The following is a 21,571-nucleotide window of genomic DNA, read 5'->3' as shown; positions in this document are numbered from 1 at the left end:
CAAGACAGAAAATCCCACAATACTGCTTTGAACTGGGTTATCGGAGTCCACACTGCCCTATATTCCAATTCAAAGCAGATTAATGTGGGGTATTACTCAGTTGTGTGGAATAGGCCTTGGAATACAATAAAAAACACACACTACAAATTCTAGATGTTTGGAATTTTAACTTCTAGAACTGACTCAGATTCTGAGATCGGCCATCCAAAACGACCTTTCCAAGCCCTGCTTGGGGTGACATTCCAAAGAAACTCAAAAGTTGTGAGATATGATTGTAAGATACAGATCCCTCTTCATATCCCTGCTCAACTAATAACCTTGGGCCTAAATCTTTGTGTGTTTGTTTTCAAATCACCTGTTGACTTATGGCGATACCAGAAATTTAATAGGGTTTTCTTAGTCAATGAATACTCAGATGCTTTGCCGTTGCCAACTTCTGAATCTAGTCTACAATAATAAAATCATACTGGAGAAGGAAAGTGGTGGTGGTGCAGACACTATAAAATTAATGCAGTTTGGCCCTGCTTAGCATTGGCCCAGGCTCAATGCTATGGAACTGTGGGATTTATAGTTTGGTGAGGCACCACTCTGGCAGAGAACTCTAAAGACTTTGTAAAACCATGACTCCCTTGATTCCATATCATTGAGCCATGGCAGTTAAACTGGTGTCAAATCGCATTAATTCTGCAGATGCACACAGTTTTAGAGTCACAGGTCTCCATTTTATTTCAGATATTATTTCTGTCATCAGTTAAGTTCTGGAGGGATCTAAATGCTGGGAAAGGGCCGTCCACCTTTTTAGACATGTGAGGACAAAATACAATAAAAGACAGGCAATAAAGTTTCAATTCCCTTTGTCCCCAATCACCACAAGCACAAGAAAGGGAGTGCCTTCTACCTGCTTTGATATCATTTTTCTTCTCTATGATGTTTATCCTCTTTGCCTGAAGAAACCAGTGAAGCTTTGAAAGCTTGCCTACTGTATTTTGCACACTTTAGTTGGCCCACGGTTCTGTAGATTCTGTGGTGTCTATTGTCATGAGCAGCCCATGACTTGAATGGGCATTTAGCTTTACAAAGGACTGGTGGATTTGAAAGCTGCTAGAACTGGTTTGTTGACTTTGAGACAAAAGTGTTTCTCCTTGGTACTGGGGGAAAATAAAATACCTGGCAAATCTTCAGCTGGTGATCTTATGCTGTTTCGGGAGAGGTTATTTTCCAGTCTATGCCTTTCTTGCACTTTTGAGTATCTCTGGATGAAGTGTGGCCTGTTTTTTTTCCTGCAAGGTTTGTTTAGAGCAGTGGTTCCCAACCTGTGGTCTGTGGACCACCAGTGGTCTGCAAGAACTACAATATGGTCCACAACCTCACCATTGCAATGAGAGCGACTAGTCTCATGAAACCCTCTTGTAGTACCAAGGCTTATTAAATATATTTTTTGTGCAGATAGTGATTACTGGATGGCATATGGTCTGTATCAGAAACTAGAACTGATGTGATCTATCCAATGCAGTTTTCTGAATCGGCAACCCAAATAACTAAACCAAATCAACGACCAAAAATTGATTTGTAACTCTTTGGGTACTAATGGAGAGTGGTTCCTGGTCAAAGTGGTCCCTGGTCAAGCAGTCCCTGATCAAAAAAAAAGGTTGGAAACCATTGGTTTAGAGGTTTGCCATTGTCTTTCTCTGGGGCTGAGATTGAGTGACTTACCTACACACTCCCAATGGGTTTCCATGCCTAAGACAGGATTTGAACCCTAATCTCCCAAAATCCATGTGTTTGTGTGCCTTTAGATACTTGTTGATTTATGGTGACCGCATACATTTCATAGGGTTTTCTTAGGCAAGGAGTTCTTAAAGGTCTTCTAGTTCCTTCCTCTGAAATGGCATCAAATTGCTGCCAATTTGTAAGCCGCCTTGAGTCTCCTTCGGGCTTGAGAAAGGCAGGATAGAAATATCATAAAGAAATAAATTAATAAATAAAGCCAACAGAACCTGCTATGTTTTGGTGGTCTCCCATCCAAGTACTAAACATATCTAACCCTGATTAGCATCCAAGATCAGATGGAATATGGTGTCTTTAGGATAATGGTTTTAAACCTGTGGGTTCCCAGATATTTTGGCCTTCAACTTTCAGAAAACCTAACGCACAGGTTGAGAACCACTGCTTTAGGGTATTTAAGCCCCTACTATCCTAAGACAACCACTAGCTTTATTGCTTTGACCTTTGGCAGCTCATTGTTCTGGGAATGTGAGCTGATCCTAATCAAATGATGATTATGCAATGAACTTCTGATCTTTGGAGAGGGGTGTGTATGCCTGCAAGCAAACTAATATAATACGCTTATACAATATTATAGACCATATCGATCAACACATCTGCCTCCTCCTTTGGATTTACTGGAGTTGACTTATTTTGAAGCTCTTCAAAACTTGTTAACCCACTAAGCCCAACTGTTGTAGCACAAACCAGCTAAAACTTCAGGAGTGCTACATGGTAAGGTACTAATAAAGATGAGTATGTCCCTGAGCATTAACTAAGTTGCTAAGTGAAATTTGTGGCTTTGGAAATAGGAAATTTAAGGGTAAAGGTCTGGAGCACAGTTATAACTTGCACCCTACAAAAGTCCACTGTTGTTGTTGTTCATTCGTTCCATTGTTTCCGACTTCGTGATTTCATGGACCAGCCCACAGCAGAGCTCCCTGTTGGCTGTCACCACCCCCAGCTCCTTCAATGTCAACCCAGTCACTTCAAGGATGCCATCCATCCATCTTGCCCTTGGTCAGCCCCTCTTCCTTTTTCCTTCCATTTCCCCCAGCATAATTGTCTTCTCTAAGCTTTCCTTTCTTCTCATAATGTGACCAAAGTACTTCATCTTTGCCTCTACTATTCTTCCCTCCAATGAGCAGTCGGGCTTTATTTCCTGAAATATGGATTGGTTGGATCTTCTCTCTGTCCAAGGCAGTCTCAGAACTCTCCTCCAGCACCACAGTTCAAAAGTCCACTATCTACTTGTATTTCATCCCAGTGTTTTCCACCTGTGATAACCCATAGTCAAAAGGTCATTGTTGTGTCTATTATCTATATAAAGAGAAAGCAAAGGTAGGTGGAGGGGTTTGGGATGTGTATAGAATTGATCTGGCTGAAAAGCCCTTTTGTTACCACTGATTTAATGCAGGACTAGCTCTCTGTTTTTTTAAAGGGATGGGTGTAGTCAGCTTTGAAATTAAACAGAAATAAAGCACAGGGCCTTTTGGGCACAAAGAAAGGTTGTATTGTATGGAGTCGTGCTTTGTGTCCAGTTCTCACACACGCATGCAAGCCTATCCAAAGTTTGCCCAAAGGGAACTGTATTTCCTGCAACTGACTCTCTCTTTATTATTTGTTACCAAAACAGAACACAAGATGTTCTTTTGTCATCGACTGAGAGTCCACCTACATGCTGGGAATATAGTCTCCTTTCAGCAAAAAGGGCAGAAAAGGGAACAGGAAATGCCTTTTTACAAAGCCAAGACACTGTCTGTTGCTTGGCTGTGATAAATCTCATCATCCCACTGCCTTCTTGTCTCAGCATATGGCTGCTCTCATGACAGAATTGCTGTTCATTTCCATCATGTCAGCTTATGGTGATCCTATGAACATCTTCCTCTTTTCCTAACTGCTGTTCTCTTTGCCTATTATTGTCGTTTCTATTGAGGGTGATTCTGCACTGTAGAATTAATGCAGTTGGACACCATTTTTACTGCTATTGCTAAATGCTGTGGTATCCTGGGATTTATGGTTTGGTGAAACACCATCACTCTTCTGCAGAGAAAGCTAAAGGCCTTGTAAAACTACAGTTCACATGATTCCATAGCATTAAGCCATGGCGTTAAAGTGGGATCAAACTGTAGTCATTCTACAGTGTAGATCAGTGGTTCCCAACCTGTGGGTCACGGCCCACTGTTTGACCATGAGACCTAAAATAAGGTCTGCAACTCTATATTATTTAATATGGTTTTCTGTGGGCGAGCAGATGGAGACTACTGGTTGCATATGTTCTGTGGTACCTATAAGCAGGGGCACTTTGGTGTCTTCGTTTTTAGGCCTGTTCCTGGGATTATTTGGGGTAATGGTTCAGAAAATTGCATTGGATAGACCACATCAGCTCTAGATTATTAAATATGGCTTACTGTGGGTGAGCAGATGGTGACCACTGGATGGCATATGTTCTGCATCAGAAACTAGAGCTGATGTGGTCTATCCAATGTAATTTTCTGAATCAGCACCCCAAATAACCAAACCAAATCTAAAGTTGACCAAAAGCTGATTCATAACCCTTTTGGTACTAATGTTGGAGGGTAGTCCTTGGTCAAAGTAATCCATGGTCAAAGTGGTCCCTGGTCACATGGTCCCTGGTCAAGTGGTCCCTGGTCAAGTGGTCCCTGGTCAAAAAAGGGTTGGGAACCACTGATGTAGATGCAACCGGAGTCATCTCATCTCAGAGTCCCCATTGGGGGAGATGGTGGCGGGGTATAAAGATGATGATGATGATGATTATTATTATTACTATTATTATTATTATTATTATTATTATTGTATGTCCAAAGTGCAAAACCTTTGTTTAGTCAATTTGTTTTCCAAGAAGTCTTCAAGTTTGTTTATATCTTGGACCCCACAAGGCACTCCAGCATTGTATTTCAAATGACCTCTTCCTATCAACATTCTTTGCTGCCCAGCTTTCACAACCATATGCAGTAGGCCCTCCACTTTTGCAGGGGTTAGGGGCACAAAACCCCAGCAAAAATAGGAAAACTGACTTAAAAATAGTATTTTTCTCTAATTAGCAATAACACTTCTCTAGGAAGTTCTAGGTCCTCCAAGATAACTATGTCAAATCTCTGGCCAAACCACGTGGTTCCCATATGATGCAATCATGGCAGATATGGTGTTATAATTGTGCGGTGTGAATTGGCCCTGGGTATTGTTAAATTGGTATCTGCAATACACCTAGTGGAGCTAGTGGTGAAAATGCTGGGAGCTGTAGTCCAACAGCATTTGGAAAGACATATTATTTCCACCTCTGCTCTAAATGCTTCCAGATTATGAAAGAGCTAGAGAGCGGGGAGGGAGGGAGCTAGGGAGTTTCTAACCACAGTATATTTATCCTCTGCTCCCTTCCGCCCCACTCTTTCTATATGCACAGTTATGAAGGTCTTACACTTAAACGCAAGAGAGCTGAGCCAAGATATTTTGGTATTAGATATAACTGTCACTACTGTACTAAATATAGAGCCAGTGTGGTGGATAGATTTGGGAGATTCAGATGCTAATTCTCACTAAATCATGAAATTAAGTGGGTAATCTTGGGCAAGTCTCTCACTCTAACCTACTTCTCAAGGTTGTTGTTAGTGAAAAGTGGGAAGAAAACCAGAGTTTAAAGGAGAAAAGGTGGAGGAGATTCTAAATACAACAACCAAAGCAAGTAAACCTCTAAACATACCCCACCCTACATAGATATGGAACATAATCCACCAGGACGTTTATCTGCATATATACCGTATATACTCGAGTATAACCCAAACTTTTCCATCCTTTTTTAAGGCTGAAAAAGCCGCCCCCGTTCCTTGGCTTATACTTGAGTCAAGGTTATTTATTATTTTATTCTGTTATTATATTTTATTATATTTATTATTTTATTCTGTTATTATTGTTACATTTATTATTTACTCTATTTTTATTATTACATTTATTATTTACTCTTTTATTGTTATTTTTACATTTTTACATTTACATTATTTTACTCTATTATTACTGTTATTATTACATTTATTATTTTACTATTTTTAATATTATTAGAAGGATTCATAAGCACATTTACATTGAAGAAGGTTAGAATAATGGTTTCATCAGAGTTGGACAGTCTTATCTTAAATTACGGTTTTATGTAAATATTCAAAAACATTTAACCTACTGATGCCTCAATTAATGTATCATAATTTTATTGGTATCTATTTTTATTTTGAAATTGACCAGTAGCTTCTGCATTTCCCACCCTCGGCTTATACTTAGATCTATACGTTTTCCCATTTTTTGTGGTAAAATTAAGTGTCTTGGCTTATATTTAGGTCGGCTTATACTCAAGTATATACGGTATGTGTTTACACACTCACACATATTCATGTATGAAATTAGCCTTACAAAAGGGATGGATCGCCTCTGCTGACACATGAGAATCTCATCCTAGATTCCCTTATTCATTGGGAGATGTCTGAAAAATCAAAAGACTGGCTAGCCACAAGCATTTGCCTTTGAAATGCTACTTTCTAATGACTCTGGTCTATGATCACGGGAGAACACATGATCAGAGAGGGTTCACTTAGCAGAAATAGGATGTTAAAACAACTTTTAGGCAAGTATCCTAGTAAACCTTGATAGATAAAGACAGACAGCTTTTTAAAAAATCGCTGGGAGGGAAAGACCTACTTTGTAACCGTGGCACTTCTTTTCCTTCCTACCCAGATATTTGTATTTCAGCTTATTAAATGCTGGAGATACATTCTGTGAATGCTCAGAGACATAGTGTGTTCAAGGACAAAGGTCTCACATCCCAAACAAATACAGGTCGAATACCCCAAGCCAAAATACCCCAAAGTTGTTCAGTGACACCTTTGCATCCTGACGTTTCAGTGTTTACAAACTTGGTTTCATGAATAAAATTATTTTAAAATATATTGTTTATAAAATTACCTGTAAGCTATGAGTATGAGATATATATGAAACACAACTAATTTCATGTGTAACTGGGTCCTATCTCCAAGATGTCTCATTTTGTATCAGCAAACATTCCAAAATCCTAAATGCAAAGCAGTTCTGGTCCTAAGCATTTCAGATAAGGGCTGGGTACTCAGTTGGTAGTTAAAGTTTGTTATCCTGACTTGAATTACACTTTTTGTCCACACCGTAAGAGCACTTTTAAAATATTGTATGGAAAGCTTAGAGAAGACAATTATGCTGGGGAAATGGAAGAAAAAAGGAAGAGGGCCGACCAAGGGCAAGATGGATGGATGGCATCCTTGAAGTGACTGGACTGACCTTGAAGGAGCTGGGGGTGGTGACGGCCGACAGAGAGCTTTGGCGTGGGCTGATTCATGAAATCACAAAGTCAGAAAAAGTCAGAAACGACTGAACAAATGAACAACAAAATTTTGGATTATTACATAATTGTGACCACATCTCTGTATACGAACCCACATGATCTCTTCGATCATCTGGAGAGGCCCTGCTCGTGCTCCCACCTCCATTGCAAGCACGATTGGTGGGGACGAGGGAGAGGGCTTTTTCGGTGGTGGCCCCTTGACTCTGGAACTCACTCCCCAAGAACATCAGGCATGCCCCAACTCTGGCAGTCTTTAGGAGGAGCCTGAAGACATGGTTGTTCCAGTGTGCCTTCCCAGAATAAGGAAACCCCTAGCAATATGTCCCTAAATGCACTTTATCAATGATTTAGGATTGTCTGTACACCCCTTTCCTCTCCGAAATTCTATCCTAGTTATATATTTCACCTGGTCATGCTCAGCATTATTATTTTTAAAATTTTAATTATTACATTTGGCCCAGCCATAGGTTTTTAATGCGTTGTTGTGCTATTGTTAATGTTTACTGCTGTTTTTTGTTTATGAGTTTCATATTGTTTTGTATTGCTGTTGTTGTTTTTGCTGATGTATTGTGGGCTCGGCCTCAGGTAAGCCGCACCGAGTCCCTTGGGGAGATGGTAGTGGGGTATAAATAAAGTATTATTATTATTATTATTATTATTATTATTATTATTATTATTGAAATAGTCAGAGTCATAACTACAGTGGATATGGAGGAAGTCTAATTTAAAATATACAGACACATAGAGAGAAATGTCTCTGTACTGTATGCTTGTGGACAGACAGAAATGTATTTATGTTTCATCTATACCACCTAATCTATATACATCTCTATAGGATGGTTGAATTATAATAATAATAAACTTTGTTGTAAGTACTGCAAGAACAATGAATTGGAGATCTTTCTCTGTTGTGTGTGCCATTTAGGAATAAAAGAGATGTTATAGTGGGAGAACTCTTTCACATACATTTTCTTCCTCAAATGGATCTATAACAGTGGTTCTCAACCTGTGGGTCTCCAGGTGTTTTGGCCTACAACTCCCAGAAATCCCAGCCAGTTTACCAGCTGGTAGGATTTTTGGGAATTGAAGGCCAAAACATCTGGGGGCTCACAGGTTGAGAACCACTGATCTTTAGCAAAGTTCAATTTGGATAAGCCAATGACACAGTAGCAGGGGAGCCTATCCCCTTTCCCTCAGCACCATAACCCCAATACTGTTTCAGTAATTTTCTCTCTCTGTGGCCTGAGGGTATTCGATTGCATCCCTTATATAGCAGTCATCCCTTCCTTCTGTGACTTTGATCTAATTTGGGACACCCCACACCTAGTTGCCAACGAAATTTACACTGGATGAACCAGCCTTGGGACTTCCGTGTACAGTAATGATTCTTTTTAATGTTGTGCAGCAGGCATGAGAAAGCCCAGCAGCCTTGCTAAACCAGAGAAGGGTGGGGACAAACCTATCAATCAGGATGGTTATTTTCTGTCTCAAATCTAGAAAGGGCTGTGGAGCCAGGCTTATACATATTCTTAGATTACAACTCCCATAATCCCTGATCATCAGTCATGCAGTCTGGTGTAGTAGAAGTTTATCAACATTTAGGAAAGTCATAGGTTCTTGACCCTTCTTGGACAAGAGTCAGAGAGTTTGGGAAAGGAGAAGGGATATTGAAGCACAATCCGCAGAATCTCCAATCCAGCAAGAGTTGGGAGTTGTAATCCGAAATATGTTTCCAAGATCTAGTCAGGATAGCAGCTGCCCCTTAAGACTGCAATAATACATCTAGTGAGAGTTTTTTTTTTATGTTTTTGGTCGTGTCAAGAGCAAGTTGCTTCTGGTGTGAGAGAATTGGCCGTCTGCAAGGACGTTGCCCAGGGGACGCCTGGATGATTTGATGTTTTTATCATCCTTGTGGGAGACTTCTCTCATGTCCCCGCATGAGGAGCTGGAGCTGATAGAAGGAGCTCATCCGCCTCTCCCCGGATTCGAACCTGCGACCTGTCGGTCTTCAGTCCTGCTGGCACAGGGGTTTAACCCACTGCGCCACCGGGGACTCCTATGGATATATGATTGCTCATCTCTAGTGAGGTGAGCAATCATATATCCATAGACACACATATATTCATACGCACACATACATTGTTATGTGACTTTAAGTTTTTTCTGACTCATGATGACCCTAAGAAGAGTCCATCACAGGGTTCTTGTGGAAATATTTGTTGAGAAGAGGTTTGCCATTGCCTTTACCTTCCTCTGAGAGTGTGACTTGTCCAAGGTCACCCAATGGGTCAAGTGGGGATTCAAATCCTGGTCACCAGAGTTGTGGCCCAACACCCAAAGCACTACACCACACTGGCTAGTTATGTTTTTTCCCCTTTGTTAACAGAACCATATGGAACAACAGTTGGGACATTTGAAAGGTAAATGGCTAAAAGGCTTAGGAAAACAGGAGAGCAAAGTACAGCAAAACTGGAGCTTTTTACAAGCACATGGATGAGTTATTAATACAGTTCTTTGCAGTGAAAGTTCACTTGGCTTGCCAGACTGAGTTGGCTGGAATTGGCTTGGAGGTGACTGAACTGAATGTGAGAAAAGGACAACCTTGAATTCAGTGTGTGAAACAAACAACAGCTTTATCAGATATTTCCTGCACTTTAATGGATGGGAATCAGAACTAATACAAAAATTTGCCACCGTTTGAGTGAAGCTTTAGGCCGAGACCTCAGGATAGAATTCAAAAGCCCTTTACTCATGTATTTAAATAGGATTTAACTAGAAATGCAGATTCAAAATATCCTCTAGTCCAGGCTTAGGGAATGTATGACCTTCCATATGCTTTTGAAATGCAACTCCCATTAGTAGTAGCCATACCAATAGAGTCGTTGGTAATACTTAATAGCAGTTGTAGTCCAGAAAGATGGCTATACATCCCCATGCTCACCTTAGTCTAGTTCCCCTTTACATGGAAGAGGCATCCACCCGCCACCAATATTCCTTTCTTTGTCCCCAAAATTAATCCTGTCCTCTGGGCCACAAAACTATGCCGTATTAAAAATAAGAGGTCCCTGATTATTTAAAACCAGTGAGCCCTGGAAAATCCTTCCCCCCTTTAAGTTTAATGTTCAGTTTGGGCTGGAGAGAAACAATTTCTCATCTCCAGAGTACAGCAATTTTGGCCAGCATGAACAAATCCCACCCTGAGGAAAGGATTTTGGTTGTTACTTATGAGTCAGCCCCAGCAATAGGCAGATTATGGATGTCATGAAAGGGTATCAAATTGTTGCCTTTCTGTATTGCATATTATCGTATTGTATTTTTGCTGCCAGGATTGGGGAGAAGTACTTGTTGGACTGTCATCCTCATGTGCCAAAACAACTTGCCTTGCTCTGGATACTACAGACCCTAACTTGAGGCAGTAGGAATGTCATTTAGTGTTCCATCTTAAATGACAACATGTCTTGGTCCTGCTTTCTGGTGCCCCGTACCAAGCAACACCCTGATTCCCTTTATGAAAGCCCTTGAGGAGGCACAAGAAGGCAAGAGGCATAAGATCCCAAATGAAGGGAACAAAAAGAACGAGTTTTGTAGTCAAACTTGGTTGGAATCATGATGAATGAACAGAGTTATGTGGGGCACATTATACAGATATTATGGATTGCTTTGTAGCTGGTTACACACTATGTAGTTCACATACATCCCTGTTAATCTCTGGAAGAACAACATCCATGACTTCCAATAGTTAGCAGATGAAAATCGGGATGCTTCTTGTCCAGCAAATCAGAATACGGTCAAAATAGCAAATGTTATAAATTAGGAAGAATACACCAGCTAGGAAAGGCTGCATCATTTTTCCAGAACTTATAGGGAAATGTTAGGTTCCACTGTCTCCTCTCATCCTGCTGAATTAGTTGAGTGGAAATTGTTTTTTCACTTTGGAGTCAGTTTGTAGCCATTGAAATAAGCTGAGGACAAAGGGGAGAAATGGGAGCAGGAGGCGGCAAAACTGGGCATTTTAAAAATAATCTGAAAATGTGGGGTGAAAGAGGATTAATTGACATCTTTTGTGCCAAACAGGGAAAGGCAGAAGCTACGGATTTGATTGGCTTTGGAACTATGGAACTTGATTTGACTTGGAGTGCTGGGGTCAAGGAAGGGCGATCGCTTCACGTGGCAAATTGTCTCGGCCCAGCTTTCTGTTGCACAAACACCCTACCTTTATTAAAGTATTTTATAGAAAGGAGAGGGAGGACAAAGGTGGCTCTATAGCACACCACTTTATCCCTCTTGGTGCTACTTCCCAGCATTTGTGACCCAAGATGAGTGACCAGCCATCTAGTCTGGCAGGGTTAATATGAAGCAGTTCTGCATATGTCCTTTCATGCATTCCGCTTTTCGTTTTTCCGCTGCTGACTATGCAGCAGGTTTGTATTTCATGTAAATATTCTTTTTATTCCTTAAATTAAAAAAATAAAGAACAATAACAATAATAAAGTTCATTCCCCCCCGAACCGCCACTCTTCATGTGAAAATCGGGACCTAATCCTGGAGCCCCAGACAGGCCTCTCGTTAACTTCATTTGCAAATGTAATGGAATTGATTCACAGTCGGCTTCTCAGGGTCAGAGAAGCGTCTTCAAATAACCACCAAGGGTATATAATGGGCACCTCCTTCATTCGCCCATCATTTCTCATCCCGGTCATTGTCAGCAAAAAAGTTGGGGTTTTCCGACAACGTGGCCCTTTTCTTCTTTTCCTTGAAGCGCCCAGAATTGGAGACTTTGACGTGTTTGCCTTTGGTGCTTTTGTCCACAATCTTCTCCAGCCGGGCATTGAATTCCTGCTGATGGTTTGCGTCGCTGCCACCATCTGCTCGAATCCCTTCTTGTTGGTTTTCATTATTAGCAACAGGATAGATGTCAGGGCTTTCATACAGCACCTTGGGAGTGGATTTCTTCTTCCGGAGGAAGGTCAGCTTCCACCAGCTATAATTGTTTTCTGCCATGGTGAACAGAGAAGGACTTGTCAGCCCTGGGGAGAAGAAAGATCAAGTCTGTTATTGCTAGGTTCTTATGAATTGGATTCACTCCTTCCTCTCCAGCCTTCACAGAGCTGGTTAGTGGGTCTAGATCAGTGGTTCCCAACCTTTTTTGGCCAGGGACCGCTTGACTAGGGACCACTTAACCAGGGACCACTCTCCAAAATTAGTACCAAAAGGGTTATAAATCAGCTTTTGGTCAACTTTAGATTTGGTTTGGTTATTTGAGGTGCTGATTCAGAAAATTGCATTGGATAGACCACATCAGCTCTAGTTTCTGATACAGAACATATGCCATCCAGTGGTCACCATCTGCTTGCCCACAGAAAACCATATTTAATAATCTAGAGCTGATGTGTTAGTAGTAATCTTTTGTAGTCAGCCTCTCCCCTCCCGACATCCCTACCACCTCGGCACTATAAGAGGATTTCATGAGACCAGTTGCTCTTGTTGCCTTGTAATTCCAAGGCAACGGTGTAGTAATGGTGAGGCCGTGGACCATATTTTCATTCATGCGGACCACTGGTGGTCCCCGGACCACAGGTTGGGAACCATTGGTGTATGTATGTTTCTATGTATTTACTATATTTGTACACTGCCCTTCTCAGCCCTTAGGCGACTCAGGGCGGTTTACAATGGCAATGATTCGATGCCCAAAATCACCATAAAACATTTAAAAACATTAACACATAATAAAAACCATAACAAGAATACTAAAAGCATACATCATTTGCATCTCCTTTTTTTTTTTTTTTTGTCGTGTCAGGAGCGACTTGAGAAACTACAAGTCGCTTCTGGTGTGAGAGAAATGGCTGTCTGCAAGGACGTTGCCCAGGGGACGCCCGGATGATTTGATGTTTCTATCATCCATGTGGGAGGCTTCTCTCATGTCCCCGTATGAGGAGCTGGAGCTGATAGAGCGAGCTCATCCGCCTCTCCCTGGATTCGAACCTGTGACCTGTCGGTCTTCAGTCCTGCCAGCACAGGGGTTTAACCCACTGCGCCACCGGGGGCTCCAGATGTGCATCTCCTAATAAAAACATTGTCCCATCTCATCGTCCAGTCGTTCCAATTCCTATGTCTTTTACCTTGGCTTTTCAAACGCTTGCTCAAACAACCAATTCTGAATTCCAAGCTTACCATTCCGAAACCCAATTTCATACATTCCAACATGTCATAGAGGAAAACTAACATACATGTGGTCAAGTGACATCAATGCGTGTCCACACTAATGAATAATTACTGAGAAACAGTACACAAGCTAGCTGAACAACCTTACAATTTTGTTGTGTGAAAATCTGAAATTCATCAGTCAATGTAGGCAACTGCCCGAGACTTAGTAGCTACACATTCACACAACCATTATTGGACTTTAGAAGACTACTTTCAATACCCATAGGCCAACTTCACTTCTAGGTTTTTTTTTTTTAAGTGCTATAGTAACTTGTGAATGAGGAGTTTTAAAATTGTCCACATGACAGTTTCAATTTTACAAAACAATAAAATGAAGCCCAATATTCTCAACCCCAATACAAATATTTTGTTTTGGAAAGTACATATTGACATTCCTACTGACTGGAAATTGTGCCCTTCTAAACTACTGTTTCTCAACCTGTGGGTCTCCAGGTGTTTTGGCCTACAATTCCCAGAAATCTCAGCCAGTTTATCAGCTGAAGGCCAAAACATCTGGGGACCCACAGGTTGAGAACCACTGTTCTAAACCCTATTTCTAGATTGACTGGCAGTATACCTGTGCCAGTACCAGAGTTGGCTATGATTCCAGAGCAAAGAAATTTACACTTTTATTTCCCTCTTTCAGCTAGATAAGAGATTCTGGGAATTGTAGTTTCAAATAACCAAGCCTACAGACTTTTCCATGCTCTTTGTGATAGGCCACAATACTCGACCTTGCCACAGGAGTGAGGTAAGTCTTATCTCACAAATCACCGTGAGGTTTCTTGATCAGAAGCCAACTTCTGACTTGGGTTGAGGCGGCTTCTATCAGAGCCTCAAAAGGTATTTGCTGAAGGCGTCATCATGCTCTTACTTTTAATCTGTTTGTTAGCAAACAGAGGAGCATGTATGTAAGGGGAAGTGTATGCATGTGTTTCTGTTGCGCATGCATGCACTTCTCGCCAATGCCAAGGCACCAACTATGGAAGTAGTTGAGAAATTAACTATTTCCACAGATATATAAACCCCACTCGCCTAGTTTCCAATAGACCTCACAACCTCTGAGGATGCCTGTCATAGATGTGGGTGAAACGTCAGGAGAGAATGCTTCTGGAATATGGCCATATAGTCCAAAAAACTCACCGCAACCCAGTTAAGAAATTATTCAAGATGGACAACCTTCAAGATGACGTCCTGCTTTATTGTGGACAAATGTCTTCCTGGATGTATTAGCCAACCAAAAATCCTCTTTAAAGAGAAACAGAATCAAAAGGAGGGAGTGCAGGTAACTTAAAGCTGCCCATCCACAGGAAGCACCTAGATAACAGACCATGCAGGCAGATAAATCAGGTGCATATACACAGTAAAGTTAGTGTAGTTTGACACCAGTTTGACAGCGATAGTTCAATGCTATGGAATCATGAGAGCTAAAGTTTAGTGATGCATTAGCATTCTTTGGTAGAGCTTGTAAAACTACAACTTCCATGATTCCATTGCACTGAACCATGGCAGATAAAGTGGTATCAAACTGCATTAATGCTACAGTGTAGATGCACCCCTTCCTTGCTACAGAAAGGTAATTTCTTTTTTTCTATTTACATGGTAGCCATCACTTCTATGCATATGGTAGCATATTATAATATTATGCAAATCTCAGCAGTATTTCGTCCTCTTTTTGGGTAATGTGTAAGTAAGTGTCTACGTCAAAGGCTGATTATTACCCTTTCCTTTTTCAATAGGCTGCTTAGAAATACTACTTAATTGACCCTATTGTATTTCACATTATGTCCACCACATAAAAGCCACTTTTAGGCCTATGTTACATTTAAGATGATGTAACGTATCGGGCATTTAGGGAAAATTGAGCTCAGGGTTTTTTCTAATCACCTTTATGTATGTTCTCTGCTGTGAGACCAGTAGTTGTTAACATTGCCCAAGTTAAACTTAGAGCCGCCGGTTGCACAGTGGGTTAAACTTGTTGATAGAAAGGTCGCAGGTTCGAATCCGGGGAGTGGCGTAAGCTCCCGTTGTTAGCCCCAGCTTCTGCTGGCGCAGCGGGTTAAACTGCTGAGCTGCTGAACTTGCTGACCGAAAGGTTGGTGGTTCAAATCCTGGGAGTGGGGTGAGCTCCCACTGTTAGCCCCAACTTCTGCCAACCCAGCAGTTTGAAAACATGCAAATGTGAATAGATCAATAGGTACTGCTCCGGCAGGAAGGTAACAGCGTTCCATGCAGTCATGCTGGCCACATGACCTTGGAGGTGTCTACGGACAATGCTGGCTCTTTGGCTTAGAAACTGAGAGTCAGACACAACTAGGCTTAATATCAGGCGAAAACCTTTACCTTTACCTTAAATCAAACTTAACCTGAAAAGGTTCACATAAACAAAAATGTCAGTAAGTAGTCGTGTGAGAATTTATTCTGGAAACTGTACCAAATTGGCAAAAACAATCCCAATTAATTTTTGGTTGTCCCACTTCTCCAGGTACTTTAAAAATGTCTCAATTTCTATTGCTTCCTTCCAGTCCCCACTTTGTTCTCAGCTTTCTTCAATCACTTTAAGGTAAGTTTAAGATGCTAAAGTAGTCTGTATTGGAAGATGATGCTTTTCCAACTGCCAAAAGTTGTTGTGGACCCAACACAGGACATGTCTCAAAGCAAGAACTAGACTTTCCTGGGCTTGAAACAGGTCTAAGTACAAAATTGTGGCAAATGCCCACTGCCAAGGTGGTGACCTTGCCTAAGGGTGCATGTGGCTTTTGAAAGTCAACTGGGTGGGGTGTCAGGGAGGAGTAGGTCTGAAGGAGGCACTGCATGGTCACTGGATGTTCTTCATGCTTGCTTTATGCTTAAAGAATTGGACCAGGACAGTGGCTTTCAAGGTTTTAGTGTCCAAGACTCCTTTTCTACACTGATTAGCTTGGCTGATAAAGATTAGCTTGCCTGATGTCAAACACTGATGGAGCTGCAAAAGGGCATAGAATTATCCAAATAATGGAATAATAATGCCTGTTATTTGGAAGAATCCAAATAATGAGCATAGAGTCCAAAAAATTCAGGACTCAGGAGCCTTTTCTCATTATACAATTATAGCACTATAATTCCACTTTAAGTTCCATGGTGACTACCTAAAGCAGTGGTTCATACCTTTTTTGACCAGGGACCACTCTCCAACATCAGTACCAAAAGGATTATTAATCAGTTTTTGGTCAACTTTAGATTCTGTTTGGTTATTTGGGGTGCTGATGCAGAAAATTGCATTGGATAGACCACATAGGCTCTAGATTCTGATACAGAACATATACCATCCAGTAGTTGCCATCTGCTCACCTACAGAAAACAATATTTAATAATCTAGAGCTGATTATTTATTTACTGATGTGGTCTGTCTGAATCAGCACCCCAAATAACCCCAGGAACAGGCCTAAAAACAAAGACACCAAGGTACCCCAGCCATAGGTTTTTAAACGTTGTTGTGTTACTGTTAATGTCTATTGCTTATTTTCTGTTATGAGTTTTATTTTTATTGTTTTGTATTACTTGTTGTTATTGTTTTTATTATTGATGTACTGTGGGCTTGGCCTCATGTAAGCCGCACCGAGTCCCTTGGGGAGATGGTAGTGGGGTATAAATAAAGTATTATTATTATTATTATTATTATTATTATCCCCTCTTCTAGACACCGCATAGGACAGTTCCACTTAGGAGGAGGGAGGACGAGGAGAAGCAGCAGTCAGGAGGTCTTTCATGGATAGTCATCCTCTCCCCTCCCAACGTCCCCATTGCCTTGGCACTATAAGAGGGTTTAGCGAGACCAGTTGCTCTCGTTGCAACAGTTTAGTAATGGTTAAGCCATGGACCATATTTTAATTCCTGGGAACCAATGTTGGTCCATGGACCACAGGTTGGGAACCACTGGCCTAAAGAATCCTGATGTCTGCAGTTTAAAGAGTTCTCTGACACATAGCTCTAGTGCAGCATTTCTCAACTTGGGGGTCGGGACCCCTGAGGAGAGGTTGCTAGGGGATTTAAGAGGGTTCACCAAACACCATTAGCAAATGTATACCGGTATTTCTGATGGTCTTAGGAACCCCTGTGGCAGAAAAGGCTGAAGATTTTATCTGCCTGTCATTCTCTTCCACCAAAAGCCCTCCTTTGCTGTGATTGGCCAGCTTCTCAGCCAAGGGAGGGGCTGTTTCTGAGAGTCCAAGCAGAGAGGGGAGAGCAGGTGTCCTTGGTGCATAACAGGGTGGTGTGCATGTGCGAGGGAGAGCGTGTGAGGCTGAAGGGAGGATTGCACCAGCAAGTGCCTTCAAGGCATGGGGGTTCTGTGTGGGAAGTTTGACCCAATTCTGTCATTGGTGGGGTTCAGAATGCTCTCTGATTGTAGGTGAACTATAAATCCCAGCAACTACAACTCCCAAATGTCAAGGTCTATTTTCTCCAACTCTACCAGTGTTCACATTTGGCATATTGAATATTCAGGCCAAGTTTGATCCAGATCCATCATTGTTTGAGTCCATAGTGCTCTCTGGATGTAGATGAACTACAACTCCAAAACTCCAAGTCAATGCCAACCAAACCCTTCCAGTATTTTCTGCTGGTCATGGGAGTTCTGTGTGCCAAGTTTAGTTCCATTCCATCATTGGTAGAATTCAGAACGCTCTTTTATTGTAGGTGAACTATTAATGCTAGCAACAACAACTCCCAAAGGACAAAATCAATGCCCCCCCCCCCAACCCCACCAGAATTCAGATTTGGGTTTATCGGGTATTTGTGCCAAATTTGGTCCAGTGAATGAAAATACATCCTGCATATAAGATATTTACATTATGATGCATAACAGTAGCAGAATTACAGTTATGAAGTAGCAATGAAAATAATGTTATGGTTGGGGATCACCACAACAGGAGGAACTGTATTAAGGAGTTGCGGCATTAGGAAGGTTGAGAACCATTTTTCTAGTGCCTCCCCAAACTATAAGTCTCAAAGGTCCAGAGGATAAAGAAATGGCAGTTGAAGTGGAATAATAATGGTATAGTTGTGAAATAGTGTGAAAGGGTCCCTCATAAGGCTCTGATCCCTATTATTGTTCCACTACAGAGAGGAAATGCAATACAAAAGGGCAGCTGTCTTTGGGGTAAACTCACCCACCAGTAGTTATCTAAATTTTCAAGAAATCACTGAATTCTCCCTGAAAACTATCAGGATTGGTTTCCCTAGTGTTCTACCCAATTGTTTCATAGAATTCTCCTTCCTCAAAAGTATGTACTGTCTGTTTGTAGGAAAAAGTAGTAAGCTGTGCTGAAACAAGCAATTAAGGAAAGTTGGGGAATTTTCTTTTTCAGATGAGAAAAGGTTCAAAGGGCATCTTTCAGGAAGACTGGAGGCGTTTACATACTGGATATCCTGTCTTTAGGCAGAAGATTTAATTGGAAAGCTACTAGGACCTCCCTCCCCATGGCAACTCTTTTTGGAGGGATGAGGATGACAGTGGCCACGCCAAAAAAAGAGGATGCAGGTTTCCAAAGAATTTGCATGTGCTACTTTATATGTATGCATGCAAATTCAGAAATGGTTACAATGATTTAAATAGAAAATCAATACCTCTCCCTATAGTGACCAGATTGACTTTATGGTTGCTTCCTGGGTGTGTTTATTTGGATGTTCACGCTGGATCGACAACTTGAAGAACAACCCTTTCTTCCTCCTTATTTGTAAATATTGTCTTCTAAAAACTATCAGAATCCTCGGTATACCATACTCCATTTCCCTTACTGGTTGGGGGATTGTGGAAGGTATAGTCTCCAAAAGTAACTCTTCCAATCTTTCTCCAATGAAACTCTGGATTTATTGGCAAATCATTCTGACAAAGACATCAATCTCCTTCCCAGCTCTTTACTAACAGATATTTTCCTTTTTGCCTGGCTACACTACAGACATCAATATGACTCTGAGTTTATCTGTCATAGTTCCCTTATCCTAGAATTATGAAATTTGCATTTTTGTCATCTTCCATTAATTCATCAGCTAGATACTCCAGTCTTTCCTTCTCCAACTACCATTGGCTCTAACCAGCATAACTATGATTGATGGGAATGATGGGAGTGGTGATATCTGGAGGTGCCTTTTTGGGCATTCTACCATAGTCCCATCATGGAAACATCACATTGAATATTCCTAAGTTAGATAACATGAAGATTATATCATTTTCAAATTGGTTAAGCTGCTCAGTATAAAAAAAGGAGGGAATCATTTAGCAACCCATCAGATGTTGCTTAATTGCAGCAGCTGTCAATTTTCTTGAGATTTATTCAGAGGAGGTTTGCCATTGCCTTCTTTTAAGGCTGAGAAAGAGTGACTTGCCCAAGGTCATCCAGTAGGTATCCATAACTGACCAGAGATTTGAACCCTGACCTCTTGGTGGTCTAGCACCCAAAACACTAGCTCTCTCACCCCACATTTACATATTGCAAATATCCCACAATTCTTTTAAGATCAAAACAGCATATTGGAGCCTTCTAAACAAGAATGGTTTGGGAAAGTTATTTTTGGATTACATTTCCCAGAATTCCCCAGTCAGTATGACCAATGATCATTCAAGGATGTGTTGTCCAGAAAAGTGGCTTTTTCAGCTTTGTGGAGCTAGCTTTCTGCCATTCTTAACCTGGGTCCTATCTAAAAAGGACCCTATCTACAGCAGTTAAGTAATCAACAAAGACTTGAGAAAATGACATTTTTCTCAGTTCAAAAGGCTACATTGTGAACAGTTGGGGAACAGTTGCCACAAAAGTATCTTAGTGAGGAAAATATATGGGTCCTGTACAACAAATGAGTAGCAACTATAGTTTTAATATGTGGACCAGGCAAAACTGGCAACCTTAAATGTAGGAATTGTTGCTGAAGACCCTGACCACCGTGATTTTATTTAGGGCATTTTAAGTGTAAAAGGTAAAGGTTTCCCCCTGATATTAAGCCTAGTCGTGTTCAACTCTGGGGGGGGGTGGTGTTCATCTCAATTTCTAAGTTGAAGAGCCGGCATGGTCTGTAGACTCCTCCAAGGTCATGTGGCCAGCATGACTGCATAGAGCGCCGTTCCCGCCGAAGCAGTACCTATTGATCTACTCACATGTGCATGTTTTCGAACTGCATAAGCTGGGCCTAACAGTGGGAGCTCAGCCCACTCCCCGGATTCGAACCACCAATCTTTCAGTCTGCAAGTTCAGCAGCTCAGCAGTTTAACCCGCTGCGCCACCAGGGGCTCCCATTTTAAGTGTCCATGATGCATAAAAGCATGGACACATCGGATAAACGTGTGGATTCAAATAGATCTACTGCACATATATGAAGAACTCTGGATTAGAAAGATATATAGTATCTTAATTAATCTGCTACTGCAGAATAGGAAAAACACTATCAGCAATTGAGTTGCCTATGAGACATTCTCCTTTTCCATCCTGCCGCAAACATAACTTGCCGCCTCTCCTTACCTCAATCCTCACAACAAGGCAGTAAAGCAGATTATGCTGAGAAGATACATCCTGTCCAAACCAACACAGTGCCATTCCAAATCCAGAAAAGATGAGAAACTGTCTCTCCCAGATTTTGGATTAGTAACTTTTTGAACTACAACTCCTAGCATTCCCAGCCAGCTTAACCATTAGACCCGGTAGCTCAACACCTGGGGGCTGGTAATCCACGAAGCCACTTTCTGAAGCTCTGATCCTCCCCAGCTCGATACTTAAAACTCTGCCCACTCCAATACATTGGTTTCAGGCTTTCCACCTGTTGCACTGATCAATAAAACATTTGTGGCGGTGGTACTGAGGCACAAGACTCCAGGCAGTGGTTCAAGTTTCCCTCCTCACACCCCTTTCCCGGCTGCCGCAATAGTACCTTTACTAACATACCTGCTCTCTTGGGCTTCTAAACTTTGTTCCACCACCAGATCGTACGTTCAGCTGTTGTGGGCAAAGACCAACATGAAGAAGGGGTGGGATGGAGTAGATCTCTGTGGCAAAATGAGCAGGTTCCTCTCCTGTAACCAGTAGCAAAGCGGTTTTCACATCACAGGTGTGTCGAGGTGCCACATACCTGTTCCTGCTGCACCTTTCTCTCTGTGTGTCTCCCTCCCTCTTTCTCTCTCTCTCTCTCTCTCTTTCTTTCTCTCTGTATGTCAAGGTTAACTGGAGACGGGGCCACTCCTGTCTAAAGTAAACAGGA

The 21,571-nt window shown here is 41.5% G+C and overlaps 1 protein-coding gene across 1 annotated transcript; it reads right to left on the bottom strand.

Moving 5' to 3' along the window:
* Window positions 1-9,749: 9,749 nt before the first annotated feature.
* PRR15L (proline rich 15 like) lies at window positions 9,750-21,529 on the bottom strand. Its single transcript, XM_060780887.2, has 2 exons — window positions 21,259-21,529; window positions 9,750-12,168 (listed from the first exon to the last, which is right to left on the bottom strand). Exon 2 carries the CDS (start codon window positions 12,140-12,142, stop codon window positions 11,822-11,824), a length of 321 nt encoding a protein of 106 aa, XP_060636870.2. The 5' UTR covers window positions 12,143-12,168; window positions 21,259-21,529; the 3' UTR covers window positions 9,750-11,821.
* Between the last annotated feature and the right edge of the window lie 42 nt (window positions 21,530-21,571).

The sequence above is a fragment of the Anolis sagrei genome, chromosome 6, assembly GCF_037176765.1.
Source record: "Anolis sagrei isolate rAnoSag1 chromosome 6, rAnoSag1.mat, whole genome shotgun sequence".
Lineage (NCBI taxonomy): Eukaryota > Metazoa > Chordata > Lepidosauria > Squamata > Dactyloidae > Anolis > Anolis sagrei.
This window is presented reverse-complemented; position numbering and strand designations above follow the sequence as displayed.